Source organism: Hoplias malabaricus, chromosome 6, assembly GCF_029633855.1.
Source record: "Hoplias malabaricus isolate fHopMal1 chromosome 6, fHopMal1.hap1, whole genome shotgun sequence".
In the NCBI taxonomy this organism is placed as follows: domain Eukaryota; kingdom Metazoa; phylum Chordata; class Actinopteri; order Characiformes; family Erythrinidae; genus Hoplias; species Hoplias malabaricus.
This window is the reverse complement of record NC_089805.1, coordinates 41720161-41735969: the sequence shown is the minus strand read 5'-3', so window position 1 is coordinate 41735969 and position 15809 is coordinate 41720161. Positions and strand designations below refer to the sequence as shown.

Sequence of the window (15809 nt, the reverse complement as noted above, 5' to 3'; positions counted from 1 at the left end):
TTTCAGCTCTGGCAGTTGTTAACTTAAGCTGTTTAGTGTCAGAAGGATTGGAGCCAAATGAAGAGCTCTGGCTGAGATTAGGTTCTGTGCTTTTTTGAGTGTGGTTGTTGCTCTTAATGGTATTAAAAAGAGATCTGTATTTACACCAGGTAAACATCAGGTAAACACCGTGTGAAGAGCAAGCCCTGACAGTGTGGAATAGAACAAACACAAAGCATCCATTTTCCTGTCACTCGCGTTAATCCAGTTTACACTGTGTCAGGTTTTAGTGACTGAAAAGATGGTGGGCTATATACAGCCCATTTCTGTACAACCACAACTTATTACATCAACACAGTCATGTTTTATAATTAGCTTAAAATAGTAATGTGCCGTAACGCTTGCAAAGGCCACCGTTTTATTTTTAGATATGAAGCACCTTAAGAAACTCGCTTGTAAATCACTTATTCACTCATCCACTCACATTTAGTAACTTCCCCAAAAAAGGTGTTTCATAATACGTTAATGTGTAAAATATTAAGTTAAAAAGAAATAGTTTTTGTGTTTTGTGGTGACTGTCTGTGAGGAGTGTGGTGTGTTCTCCCTGTGTCTGCGTAGGTTTCCTCCGGGTGACTGTCTGTGAGGAGTGTGGTGTGTTCTCCCTGTGTCTGCGTGGGTTTCCTCCAGGTGACTGTCTGTGAGGAGTGTGGTGTGTTCTCTCTGTGTCTGCGTGGGTTTCCTCCAGATGACTGTCTGTGAGGAGTGTGGTGTGTTCTCCCTGTGTCTGCATGGGTTTCCTCCAGATGACTGTCTGTGAGGAGTGTGGTGTGTTCTCCCTGTGTCTGCATGGGTTTCCTCCAGGTGACTGTCTGTGAGGAGTGTGGTGTGTTCTCTCTGTGTCTGTGTGGGTTTCCTCTGGGTGATGTGTTCGTCCGTTCCTCCGGAGCGCTTTCCTCCCACAGTCCAAAAACACACAGTAGTAGGTGGATTGGTGACTCAAAGGGGTCCGTAGGTGTGAGTGAATGTGTGTGTATGTGTCTGTGTTGCCCTGTGAAGGACTGGCGCCCCCTCCAGGGTGTATTCCCGCCTTGCGCCCAATGATTCCAGGTAGGCTCTGGACCCACCGCGACCCTGAACATGATAAGTGGTTACAAATAATGAATGAATAAATGAGTTTAAAAATAAGTACTCGTGGGATCAGTGGTTGTAATTGTAATAGCTGTGAATGTAACGTCCACATCAGGCTTGGACTTTCTGGGCTTTTTGAGGAGAAGTATGGACAGGCCTGAGCTCTGAGGCATGTCAGTGTGCTGTGTCTCGGTGTGAATTCTGTTGACTCTCTGATCACAGCAGACGTGTGATGCAGGGTGATGGTGATGGTGCTGTTGCTGGTGGGCATACCACTTTAAGATCTTCCTCTCTCACACTTCAGAGGATCTGTGCAGTCAGTCACCCATGGCTCCACAAAGTATAATAACACACACACTTTGTAACTGCTCAGCATCAACAGCTCTAACCAGCACAGCACGTTGCTCTTCACTGCATTTGATTATGCTTTAATTTAGTCTTCCTTGTTGACTAACTATACCCCCAAGGGCTGTGGGTGAGTGTTAAAGGTGCGGTATAAGATTTTAATGGAGTAGAGCTCTCCTGTTTGTTGTGTGCTGGGAAAAAAGGACAAAACTAAACATCTCAATTACAAAATGAGTGTCTGTGTTAATACAAACTGTGAATAAGAAGTTAAACTGCAGCCATGAAAAAAGCTACATCCCCCCCACCTCAACAAAAATAAATAAATAAACACGAGCCTAGCAATTCTTCGCATGGCTTTGAAGGGTGGAGCTTCTGAATGAGCACAAATGTGGTTTCTTGCTGTGGTAACACTAGTTCTATATTGCCGTCTACAGTTCTACCATCGTATACATTGCCTTTAAGTGTTTTGTGAGCAGTGAATAGAGGAAATAGATATTCCAAGTCAATAAATGTGTCATATTTATGGTAGCGGGCACTTTGTTATTCAACCTTGTTTTAGTTTAATAAGGAGTACAAGTTTAAAACAGTTTGGAAATGTTATTTATTTATTTATTTGCCTATTCACTGACTTAAATTTATACTTATTTACTGAGTTAAATCCAGTGCTATTTTGAAGAAGCCAAGATACTGAAGAGCCAAAAAAACAATATCTAATGTCTGGTAAAAGCAAAGCAGATGTGCTCAGATATGCAAAGCTGTATTCACAACTGCCAAAGTGTAGCAGAAAAGTGGAAGTGAACCAGCTTTTATGAATTTAACTGTGTGGAAGAGCTTCAAGAAGGAAAAGTATACTACACAACATAATTCAAAATAACACTTAAATAAGCCTGAAACCTCCCAGAACTAGACATGGTGGACAGATGGGACCTCTTAAGAGGTATTGAGAAACACATTTTTAATCGTTGTAGGTGAGTATTTTATAATATAATCTTATAAAAGATGGCACCCATTGGCAGTGGGGAGTGGCTGATTGTGGAGGAAGAATAAAAGCATGGCGTTTGGGTGTATTGAGTGCGAAGACTAAGAAACATGGGACATCTGATAGATTTGCAGAGGTGGCTTTAATAAACATAAGCATGTGAACATAAACTCTACAGAGTTAACATGAAAACACAAACTAAACCTGGACATGAGGACCAGAGGACACAAGTGACTGCGACAACGAAGACGAAGACAACGCAATAACAAACAGACACTGAGGACACATGCTTAAATATAGAGAGTAATCTAAAACACCTGGAATGTAATTAGAAACATGTGATATGGACAGCAAAGCAGCGGGTGAACAAAAGACACCCAACACAGAAACACAAACCTGGAGAAGAGCTAGAACCCAACTAACGTAAGACCAGAGAAAACAAAGCAAAGGAGCCCGGAACGGAAACAAGTGGGATATATATCATCACTAAGAAAAACATGAATCTTCAAAATAGTAACCTTCTTAAATTTTAGTGGAAGTTAATGTATAATGGCTTCCACTTCAAAGTAAAATCCTGCGGTGTTGTTATCAGTGTGTGAAGAGTGGGAGAAGAGGGTTGCATTGACAATCCAACACAATGGGCAGCACTTTGAACACATTTTATAAGTGGTCAGAAACTTGTAAATAACTCATTAAAGAATAAAGTTTCGTCAAAACCCAGCACACCATTTTGTTTCTTGCGAAATTCCCAATACGTTTGATGTGTCACATGACCCTCTTCCCATTGAAAAAACAATAGTTGGATCCAAAATGGCCGACTTCAAAATGGCCACCATGGTCACCACCCATTTTGAAAAGTCCCCCCTCCCATATACTAATGTGCCACAAACAGGAAGTTAATATCACCAATCATTCCCATTTTATTAAGGTGTATCCATATAAATGGCCCACCCTGTATATATATGTGTGTGTGTGTGTGTGACAAATTTAGGACAATACAATAAATTATGACTTGTTCCTGGCTGAGTTTCCAAGCTCAGGAAGTTCACATTTTTGCAACAGCGTTGTTATTTGACATGGTCCATTCCTGCGCAAGGAAGTGTTACTATTACAAAGGTGATTCCCTCAATAACATCCCCTTTAGTAACACCTCCTCTTAGTCATGTACACACATGCTATGTTCGCTTTTTCATTACGTCCTGTGCGAAATATTCTTTTAAGTTTAAGGTTTGAGCGCAGCAGGCACTGTATTAACTTTATTCACTTTCTGGCAAATCTGAAGTGGTCACACGTGACAACAGCATTATTCACACCATTTTATAACAGCAGTTCAACTGCTTTGTTTTTATGAACGTTTTTAATATCATTAATGCACCAGTAAAAATTGTATGCTGTAACTTGGAAATAACCTACTGCAGATTGATGTTAGTGTGGGAAGTATCACTTTATCTGTTCAACCTCAGCTATCATCATTCTGAGTGAAAGGATGGAGAAACTCTCCTGTTCATCCAGAGAGAGAGAGAGAGAGAGAGAGTGAGAGCACTAGAGAGAGAGAGAGAGAGAGAGAGAGCAGTAGAGAGAAAGAGATAGAGAGAGAGCACTAGAGAGTGAGAGAGAGCTAGAGAGAGAGGGAGCGCTAGAGAGAGAGAGTGAGAGAGAGAGCAGTAGAGAGAGAGAGCACTAGAGAGAAAGAGAGAGAGCAGTAGAGAGAGAGAGAGAGCAGTAGAAAGAAAGAGAGAGAGATAGAGAGCACTAGAGAGTGAGAGAGAGCTAGAGAGAGAGAGAGAGCTAGAGAGAGAGGACGCTAGGAGTGAGAGAGAGCTAGAGAGAGAGAGAAAGCTAGAGGGAGGGACAGAGCAAGAGAGAGAGAGAGAGCGCTAGAGAAAGTGAGAGAGCTAGAGAGAGAGAGCACTAGAGAGAGCGCTAGAGAAAGTGAGAGAGCTAGAGAGAGTGAGGGAGAGTGAGAGAGAGACTTGTTGACTCCAAGTCTTGGATATGTGTGGTGCTGTAGGGGATGATTAATGGTTGCAGTTATGATTTCAGATGTACAAGGTTTCATCTGAGACCCTCTGATTCTGATTCATTCTGGTAATGTATTGTATTGTGTTCTCTTAAACAACTGACTTCTTCAATAGACCACAATGCTCCGTGTCAGAGATACATGACCTAAAGCCCTGAACTTCTCCGCGTCCCTCTCCGTGTCTCTGCACATGTGATGGATGGTCGGGATCCATTACAGCGTCTTTGATGTGGCACAGATGATCTAAAGAGATAGAAATCTGGTGATAGAGTGAACATAGATAAATGACTTGTGTGGGAACCAAAGTAAATCTTTTGCTGAGCGCCATGGCAACAGGTGCAGGTGCAGCACACAGGGTTCAGCCAGTGACAGCTCCTCGCTGATCAATTATTTACAAAATTACTCCGCAATAATGCATGCTTTCAAAACCTCACTCCAACAGGTGACATAAAAAACTGGTGACACAAAGCATGGAGAGAGAGAGAGAGAGAGAGAGAGAGGGGGGGGGGGGGGAAGAGAGAGAGAGAGAGAGAGAGAGAGAGAGAGAGAGAGAGAGAGAGAGAGAGAGAGGACAAGGAAAGAAAAATGCAGAGGAAAATGTCATACGAAAGTGGTGTCATTTGTGTTTCTTGATCTTTTCATCTTCACTCTTTCTCTCTCTCAATTCAGAATTATATGTAAAAGTACTTGTGTGTGTGTGTGTGTGTGTGTGTGTGTGTGTGTGTGTGTGTGATGTCCTGTGATGAGCTGGTACCATGTCCAGTTCGTGTGTCCCTGCTTTTGCGCCCCAAATATTCCTGAACATTTCCACACCCACCACAATCCTGACCGACGCTTGTGTCCAAGAGAGTGGACAGTAAATGGACACAGCGTACCAGCCTCCAGCAACACACACTAACACACCACTAGCATGTCAGTCAGTCACTGAAGATCTACTACCCAAGTAATATACATTTAAATCTACTCAGTGGTGGTCCTGACCACAGGTGATATTCTGAAGAGAAACAGACGGACTACAGTCTGTAGTTATACAACTATAAGAAGGGTCCTATAGAAAGTGTGCCCAATAAAGCCTGATCAAATTGACCCACACCTCGTCCATCAGTGAAAAGGGAAGTGTTAGAAGCCCTGAAGTGTTAGGATTGATAGTAAATGTAGATACAAGGTCACAATAAAGCGAAGAGTGATTGTGTTTACCTCATGTATTAGAGTGTAATTCTGAAATCAATGCAGATGATCTGCTATCCTGAATATTTACACTGCTGTTACAGACTGTAATCACTGTTCCCACACTTTCTTGTAAAGCCTCCTGTTAGGAGCGCTGCCTGTGCATAATTACATTGGCGATTTGACCCTGTGAAGTAATTAAACCCAGGCAAGTCCAGTTCTGGTCGCTCTGCAGGCCTGCTGTGTATGAGCCTAAATGTGTGTCACTCTGAACACAGGGGTTTGTACAAAGGAGAGAAACAGGCCACTGTGGCAGGGCAGGCATAATGCATTATGTTTTAAAGCTGTGTAAGTTGTGGCAGGCTTTGACTGTTAAGAGCCAGGTGCTCGTGACACGTGATGGCGCTTTACAGAACACACTTAAAAGCCCTCTACTTCTCAACGCAAGATTTGCATCACTTAGCACTCATCATCACACGCATTATGAGAACGTGGTTAAAACGTAAACAATACGTCTGAGTTATTCAATGTGACACTGTTACCGACCCAGATTTTTCACAGTGAGGATGATAGGAATGAAAGCCCTTGAATGTAATATTGATACAGATAGAATCCACAAAACGATCACTGGAGTAGGAGAACCTGTCACGCCCTTGTCCTGTCGTGTCTGTTTTCCCTTTTAGCACATGGCTCTGTTTGTTATTGTCCATGTCTCCGCCCATGTCCCGCCTTTGTTCCTCCTCCTCCTCGTTATCAGTCTCAGGTGTCCCTCGTCTATGTAGTGTATTGTATTGTCCTCTTGTGTCACTTCCTAGTGGTTGGTCATTTGTATTGTTTTATGGGTTTCTTCTGGGTGACTGTCTGTGAGGAGTTGGTGTGTTCTCCCTGTGTCCGCGTGGGTTTCCTCCGGGTGACTGTCTGTGAGGAGTGTGGTGTGTTCTCCCTGTGTCTGCGTGGGTTTCCTCCGGGTGCTCCGGTTTCCTACCACAGTCCAAAAACACACATTGGTAGGTGGATTGGCGACTCAAGAGTGTCTGTCGGTGTGAGTGTGTGTGTGTGTTCCCCTGTGAAGGACTGGCGCCCCCTCCAGGGTGTATTCCCGCCTTGCACCCAATGATTCCAGGTAGGCTCTGGACCCACCGCGACCCTGAATTGGATAAGGGTTACAGATAATGAATGAATGAATGAATGTTTTGTTTAAATAAAGTACGCTGTGTTTTTCATTGTCCATTTTATCAGCTCCACTGTTGGCTGAATACTTCTGGTCGGTGACACTAAGGACTTTCCAAACTCCAGCAGCACCCTCCTCCAAAGTTCCATAGTTTCTGCAGTGCTGAGTCCAGAGTAGCAACAACAGAGGCACTATTTTCCCGTTACATGTCAGAGAAGCATTACAATGATTGCGAAAATGTCATTTTAACATAAAAAAAGATACGCAAAAGTAGTTCGGGAACGGGAGTCTACAAAAACAAATCTTTTTCCTTAGGATTTCCCCTTCCTTGTGCGCATGGTTTACTGCCTATCGAAGGATGGGCAGGAGTGCATGGAGGTGGGAGTGCAGGGTGGGAGAGGAATGCTGTAGGAGTCCAGTTGTGAGAATGTGTTTTTTTTTCTCTGCGCTCTGATTGCAGTGGTGTATGTCTGCTGTAAGTGGGACACCTTCCGGAAGCTGATGGTGCAGTTTTATAAGCAGAGGCTTCCCCAGGAAGAGTATGTCTTCTTCTTCATCGATCTGTTCGGGGAGAGTCTGCGGAGCCGGCCGGCGAAACCATGGCAACGAGGAGACGCAGACGACGAGGCGGCCAAGCAAGCCTTTAAAGTGAGTGGGACTACTAGACACTTTAAATCCCTTTTTTTTTTAAGGTAGTAGTTACATAAACATTACATACAAACTAAAGTCGAAGGGTATTGGCATTTTAATCACATTTAAAGTGAGAAACGATTTCCTCTTTACCACAAAGTATTACCCCAATGCTTGATGAGGGAGGTTTAGAGTCTGACTTCTTCTGTGATAATGCTGGTTACATTTTCTTTCTATCTATCTATCGTTACACTTATATAGCGCCTTTCTAGACACCCAAGGATGCTTTACAATCCACACTCAACGCTCAGAACACTCAATCCACACACACTGGCGAGAAGCGGCAGCCAAACGCGCACAGCATACTCTCGACAAGGAACAACCGTCCACCTGGAGGACTGCATCGGACACTAGGGTTTCACCCAGTTTCACTCACACATACACATTCATTCATTCACACAGCAGGACAGTTATTAGACAGAAGCCAGTTCTCCTACCCTCCATGTTTTTGGACTATGGGAGGAAACCGGAAACACCGGAGGAAACCCACGCAGACACCTGGAGAACATGGAAACTCCACCCAGATGGGACTTAAACCCAAGATCCCAGCGCTGGGAGGCAAACGTGCTAACCACTAAGCCCCCGTGCCGCCCATGTCTTTAGTGACACACTGAGTGTGCAGTTGCTGCATGAAATAAATCTGCTGTCATTTAGATGTGATTAAAGTGCTAATTACATTTGGTGATCAAACAAAACAAAACAGTACCATTTTCTGACAGTGGAGTTACTTTTGTCAAATTAACACCATAAAATCATTTTTTTAATCCAGATGACCTTTGTATGTCCTCTTAGTTAGAACAAAACCATGGATTTATGAAATGATACTTTAATAAGGAATAGTGTCCTTCACTTTGAACAAGCACTGTGTTTACTGAGCAGTTTACTGAGCATGCTTGTTATACACTTACATTTGAATGTGCATTTTTCAAAATAAAAGTGCTCTTTTATGTGTGTTGCATAAGGATCAGGTGTGACTGTACCTGCCCACAGTAAAACAATTAATCAGTTTGAAATGAATCCCCAAAAGCCATTTATAGAATTATTTTGAGTGATTATATAATTTCTATTAATTTTTCTGCACATAGGCTTTTGTTCTTGAGAGTACATAAATGACGAGCCGTTATTTAGATTTCCACACTCTGAGAGATTAATCATTGTGGAATTATTATAATTAAGCCGAAAGACTCGTGTGAAAAGGGACTAGACAGTGTTTGGGGAATATAAATATCACACGCTCTGCACAGATAAGTCTAAAGTAAATGTGTGATGATTAAAATAAATGTCAGCCTTTGTCTAATTAGGACAATCTAAATTGTCTCAAACTGCACACAATACATTTTCTTTCCTCCAGGGAACTGCGTTACAACGGGCCGCCCCCACGCTCTCAGCTCACTGTAGATACTGCTCTGCATTGCTGCGAATTTAGTTTCTTATGAGTGAAATATTAATACAGTCCTACTCAGACGGGATATTTACATTTGGAAATAATAAGCACATGGTGAATTAGACCTTTACACTAGACGGTTAATTAAAGTTGGCAAAAAACATGCAGTTAACTTCTAAAAAAAATATTCAAATTCAAATATTTTTGCTGCTGTTGTTTACTGATCAACACTGATTCGTATGAAGAAGACTACGGTTCAGTTTCCAGCCTGGGAGAGCATGCAGTGGTACATCAATAAGAGCCCTTGGGCAAGACTCCTAACTCTACAATCACCTACCATTGTGACATGAAAGGATTCGTAAGTTTGTAAATAAACATTTATACACACAGGGTTTTTTTTTTTCTCAGCAAATCTAAGCACAGTGTAAGACTTTAATGAGATCCTCAATTAAACTCAAGAGGAGACACGGGTGAGAACCCTGGGCTCATTTTCTGAGAGGAGATCTGATCAGGAGACGCTGATTGTCGTTGGAAGAATTATCTAGTAATTACCTAGTATTATTAGGTATTAAATGCAACGTAGACGATTCTGGAGGACTACTATTCACACAGCATCCCCCCCTCCCCCTAAAACACACCAACAAACACCCTCTTTGTGTTCATTCAGAATAATTTTTAAGGTAGAACAGTGGGTTTGAGTAAGACGCCGACTGTTGCTTGTTCAATACCTGTCTGTAAGTTTTTATTCACTGTTTACGTTACAACAGAAACTCATCTGTAACTCGAGTTGTTTACTTTTGTAGCACTTTCCATCTGTGTTTACTTTCACGCAGTTAACAGTCTCCCAAAATTGGAGTCAGTACCTCTTTATGTAATGTCAAGGTAACAGCAAAAATAAGTCGCTGTTACCCACCCATGGGGCAACATCCTCATCTCTTTTCATGATTATATGCTTTTAGTTTGTTTCCTTTTGTCTCGGCTCTTTTACACTGCACAAACAGACCAAAGAGCTAGCAACTGGTGGGGAAATTCAATATACACCTGAATGTTGTTGTTTGGGTTTTCATTTTCTACTGCTCCGATTCAGACACTGTCAGAGGAGTATCTCTACTGTGGGTTTTCTGTTATTCTCAGAAGGTCTGAATTCACCCGAGTCTCTCAGACCTGTCTCGGGGTCAGGATGAGAGGCAGGAGGTCGGGACTCCTCTCTCTCCAGCCGACAGATGTTCTCTGGCCAGAAAGCTGCTTTTTTCTCTGAGTGATGTACCGAGTCTCTGCAGATTATCTGTCCACTTCACCAAGTTCAGGGTCAGGAACAAAGTCCAGAGGTTAATCTCAGATGAATAAGAGGCAGAGGAGACAGGCCCTGACCCCACAGTCTAACAGCTCATCAAGGCACAAATCAGCTGGTATCTTGTCGTAATCTCTGGGTTTGGTGTTAATAAGGGACTTTTTACTATGTAAGAGCAGCTAGTGAGCCATATTTTATTCATTTTATATTGATCTGTAATGTATATGCTTTATTAGTGTTTCTCAAAGAAAGCCATCCGACAAAATAAAAGCACATTTATGGCAGGTGAAAGAAACCGGTTCTTTGTCAGTTTCTGGCAGCAGTGTGAGTTGTTTTTTTTTTTTACTTAGGCTGGATAATTGGGATTGAAAACAGCTTTATATCTCCACATTTTGTCTGCGTTTGTCTGAGTCTGAAATAATGAGCGAAAATGATACATTCTGGAAGAACAAGTCCATTTTCTTTCTTTTTTTTTTTTGAGGTAATGACATTTTTCACTTTCAGTCTTTTTGAACATTCATTCATTTATTATCTGTAACCCTTATCCAGTTCAGGGTCGCGGTGGGTCCAGCATCTACCTGGAATCATTGGGCGCAAGGCGGGAATACACCCTGGAGGGGGCGTTAGTCCTTCACAGGGCAACACACACACACTCACACATTCACACCTATGGACACTATTGAATCGCCAATCCACCTACCAACGTGTGTTTTTGGACCGTGGGAGGAAGCTGGAGCACCAGGAGGAAACCCACGCAGACACAGAGAGAACACACTCCTCACAGACAATCACCCGGAGGAAACCCACGCAGACACAGGGAAAACACACCACACTCCTCACAGACAGTCACCCGGAGGAAACCCACACAGACACGGGGAGAACACACCACACTCCTCACAGACAGTCACCCAGAGGAAACCCACACAGACACAGGGAGAACACACCACACTCCTCACAGACAGTCATCCGGAGGAAACCCATGCAGACACAGGGAGAACACACCACACTCCTCACAGACAGTCGCTCGGAGGAAACCCACGCAGACACAGGGAGAACACACCACACTCCTCACAGACAGTCACCCGGAGGAAACCCACGCAGACACAGGGAGAACACACCACACTCCTCACAGACAGTCACCCAGAGGAAACCCACGCAGACACAGGGAGAACACACCAACTCCTCACAGACAGTCACCCGGAGCGGGAATCGGACCCACAACCTCCGGGTCCCTGGAGCTGTGTGACTGCGACACCTACCTGCTTCGCTACCGTGCCGCCCCTTTTTGAACATTTTTATGTTTTTTGACAAACATGTGCCTCATAATTTTGACCTGTTTCAGGGTACGCAGGCCCTGTAAGTTGGCCATGTAAATTTGTTTAAAATTGGTTTAAACATGAACCATCACGACTTTTGTGATATTTTGTAGTGTGTGGATCTGACACACATCTGTTTTTTTCTCCTTCAGCCACACTTTTACTGTAGACGCTTGTTGCGCGTATAAATGTACAGAGAAAAGCTTTGAAAGTCTAAAGTATTGTATCCCAGCAGGAGGATGAACAGGTGTTTGATTGCACGTTTGGCTGGGTGTCAGGGACATAGAGGAATTCCTCTCAAAGCAAAGCAAAAACGGAAGCAAAGTAGGAGGACATGCCTCGGGATTTGTCAGCAGAATGGTGTAAGTGTGGTTTTTATTGGCGGCTTTGTGCACAGTGACAGGGACGGTGTTAGTGACGGCTGTTTTGACGGACCCTGGCCGGAACAGAGGCGCGTTTGTCTGAAATGATTGGGCTCGGCACTGATGAATGCCAAAGCCAGGGCTTTCAGACGCAGCTTGTTTGATTAAAACTGAAAGCACTAACCACACACAGAGAACTCCATCTGACATCTAGATAATAGAAGGACAGCCATTCAGGGATAGGGAGTACGAGAGGAGGCTTTTCTGCTGTTCTCTTCCATCACTGTTCCAGGGAGGGCGGTCTGTTGCTCTTCGTTAAGTAGTTTTGGGTTTGTTTCTTTCTATAAGATGCTTGCACAATGGTATTTGGCAAATTGAGGTTGTAGTTCAGCCACCAACACTGGAGAAGATAAAAAGGTGCAAAAAAAACACAAATAAATGAATAAATATATGAATAATTTAATAAATAAAACTCCAGATGTCCAGATGTGAAAACAGCTAAAATAAACCTAGTGTATTTGCGTATAAGATAAAAGAACAGACCCAGGAAAACACAAACAGAATAAATAAACCACAATCCTGTCTTAATGTGTGTCGCACTCCTTCAGTCCTCCCTTAAGCTGAATGACCGTGTAATACTACTTTGTGATCTATTGTTTGGTATTATAACAGATATGTTCTGTTCTTTCGTACAGAGCGTAAAGATTCTGACCTACAAGGAGCCGCAGAACCCTGAATATAAACACTTTGTGTCCAAGCTAAAGAAGGATGCCAAGAAGATGTTCAACTTCAGTGTAGAAGACTCACTGGTAAGTAAAGTTTAAAAAGCTAAAATAATGACTTTGTGGCTGCTATCTTTTATTCACCTTAAGATGTTTTTCCACTGCATGATACCCTCTCTACTCAACTCTACTATCCTTTTTGGCTTTTGGTACCTGGAACCGGGTCCTTTTTTTAGCCGAGTAGGGACTAAAACCTGATCTGTAAAGGTTGCAGAGTGCTGATTGGCCAGAGAGACTTGTCAATCACGATGAAATGCAGACATCCAGCACCAACTATGCCTTTGTAATATCTTCAAGCCACTGCAGCAATCACATTTGTTTTTATCCGACGGCAGCTCGTAAAATGATGCTGAGGTCTTTTGAAGACGTTCAATGGCTCATTGGCCGGACGGGAACGTAGAAACCCTACTGATCTGTCTGAACTGATGACGGAGTTGTGATCAGTCCAATCCAACAACGTGCAAATATTGTTATTTTTACTTAGCCTGTAGCTTCAGTTACAAACAGTGTTTGCAGCGTCTAACTCTGTGGAGCAGCTATTGTAGTGGAAAATGAGTTACGTACAGTAGGTAAGTACCAGGCAATGGAAAAGTACTATTAGTTTTGTCCACGTATCTTGTACGAATGCATGTTATCAAGCAATTTTATCAGGAACACCTTCCATATAGCTGCAGCTTACAGGTGTTGCCTTACAATTGATCAGCCCAACTCTACCTCATTCAACATCCACTCTCCAGACATAAATTGATATATAGATTTATACAAATGCCTGAATAATTAAGTGGAGAAACAGATACTTCACTGTAAGTGTACAGCAGGATATAACTGAGTCGTTTACACCCTGCCACATTCTGATTCATGTACAAAAACGTGGGTCAAGATGGCAGGAGGATTTTAAAAGGAGGTTATTATTGGGCCACGAACGGGAGAAAATACAGTCACAAATAATGTGTGGAAAGACCACATATGATCCACCTTTACCCTCGTTTTACTTTTGTTTCTTGTCCCTCACCAGTCTCAGAATCAGTCAACACTGGTTTGGTTTGGTGTTGAATTTTCTGGGCCTTCTTTGGAATGAATGGCCCTCATTTGAGCCACTAAGTGTTTCATTACATATTTAACAGAAGTAATGATTTATTCTTGTGTATTCTATGAATGTCAGTCACTAATCAATATTAATGCTGCGAAAAGTGTGTGTTTCTGTGTGTGTTAGTTTGAATGCCATATTTATCTCTATTTGGAGATAATGGTGTCAGCCTTGATCTGGAGGGGTGGGGAGTGGGGTCCTGAGAAAAGCTTCTGAGCCACGCTCCGTTCTGTCGTGAATCACAAGCTGTTAGTGCTTCACACAACACGCTGAAGCATGCGCCTTTAGAGAGATTGTTTTCTCAGTTCATGTTTTTCTAAAACCGTCTCGTATTCAGTGGAATTGTACTGACACTTCTGAAACGGTCATGTGAATTGCACTGCTGTGTTCTCTGAACAGTTTGAGCCACAACAAGTCCCTGAGCTAATTCAGCACAGACGCAAATATTGGCTCCAAATACAAATATTTCAGTCATCTGTACACAGAAACACACACATACAGCAGGAGAGAAAACAAACAGATCCAAACAGGGGGAAGAATACAGAGATATAGCCAAACTACTTCCAGAAAGTCACTAAACTAACAAAACGTCATGAACATCAGCAGTCCTGAGTTGATAACAACTTGGCAAGACCTTGCAGGCTGTGATTTGTCTGAGGGAATCTGCACAAGTGACTGCACTGTGATATAAATAGATCGCACATAGAAATAGGCTTTTTTTGCTAAAAAAAGAGCAGCACATCTACAGTTTTAAGTTTGAGACAGAAACGACATGTTTTGCAACTTAGACAGTGTGTTAGACAGGAGACTGTAAAGCAAGCATCAAAGAAGGGGTCAGGAGACACAGTCACACTGCTTAAGATTGCTCTTTATTGTAACAAGGGTGTAGGGAACAAGGGCACAGGTAACAGCTGAATGGGCATAACCTCATCACACACATCACAATTCACATGAATTCACACACTAGCATTTATTTCTGAACTGAGCTAACAGTGTGCTTCGCTATGCTAAGTAAGCAAATGTAAACACAATGTTATAGTAGTTACCCACAGTGTTAACCAATTTCAGTGGAAGTCAATGTTCAATCATTCATTCCTTATCCTGTTCAGGGTCGTGGTGGGTCCAGACTGTCCTCACAGACACCCGGAGGAAACCCACACAGACACAGGGAGAACACACCACACTCCTCACAGACAGTCACCCGGAGGAAACCCACACAGACACAGGGAGAACACACCACACTCCTCACAGACAGTCACCCGGAGGAAACCCACACAGACACAGGGAGAACACACCACACTCCTCACAGACAGTCACCCGGAGGAAACCAACACAGACACAGGGAGAACACACCACACTCCTCACAGACAGTCACCCGGGGGAAACCCACGCAGACACAGGGAGAACACACCACACTCCTCACAGACAGTCATCCGGAGGAAACCCATGCAGACACAGGGAGAACACACCACACTCCTCACAGACAGTCGCTCGGAGGAAACCCACGCAGACACAGGGAGAACACACCACACTCCTCACAGACAGTCACCCGGAGGAAACCCACACAGACACAGGGAGAACACACCACACTCCTCACAGACAGTCACCCGGGGGAAACCCACGCAGACACAGGGAGAACACACCACACTCCTCACAGACAGTCATCCGGAGGAAACCCATGCAGACACAGGGAGAACACACCACACTCCTCACAGACAGTCGCTCGGAGGAAACCCACGCAGACACAGGGAGAAGACACCACACTCCTCACAGACAGTCACCCGGGGGAAACCCACGCAGACACAGAGAGAACACACCACAATCCTCACAGACAGTCACCCGGGGGAAACCCTCGCAGACACAGAGAGAAAACACCACACTCCTCACAGTCACCCGGAGCGGGAATCGAACCCACAACCTCCAGGTCCCTGGAGCTGTGTGACTGCGACACTACCTGCTGCGTAAAAAAAGATATTATTTCAAGTACTTTCTATTTATTTTAGTAAACTAAAAATCAACAAATATGGAGATACATGTTTTTCTTAGGACAGCGACAATATATCGAGCAATTATTGTCTACTATAAACAAATATGTTAACAAGTGATGT

The 15809-nt window shown here is 43.3% G+C and overlaps 1 protein-coding gene across 1 annotated transcript in view; it reads left to right on the top strand.

The window, feature by feature from the left end:
• npr1a (natriuretic peptide receptor 1a) overlaps positions 1-15809 on the top strand; it is a 131959-nt gene that overhangs the window by 31379 nt on the left and 84771 nt on the right. The window contains exons 3-4 of the mRNA XM_066673633.1: positions 7250-7437; positions 12528-12641. Coding sequence (XP_066529730.1) covers positions 7250-7437; positions 12528-12641 — 302 coding nt within the window. The remainder of the gene's footprint in view (positions 1-7249; positions 7438-12527; positions 12642-15809) is intronic.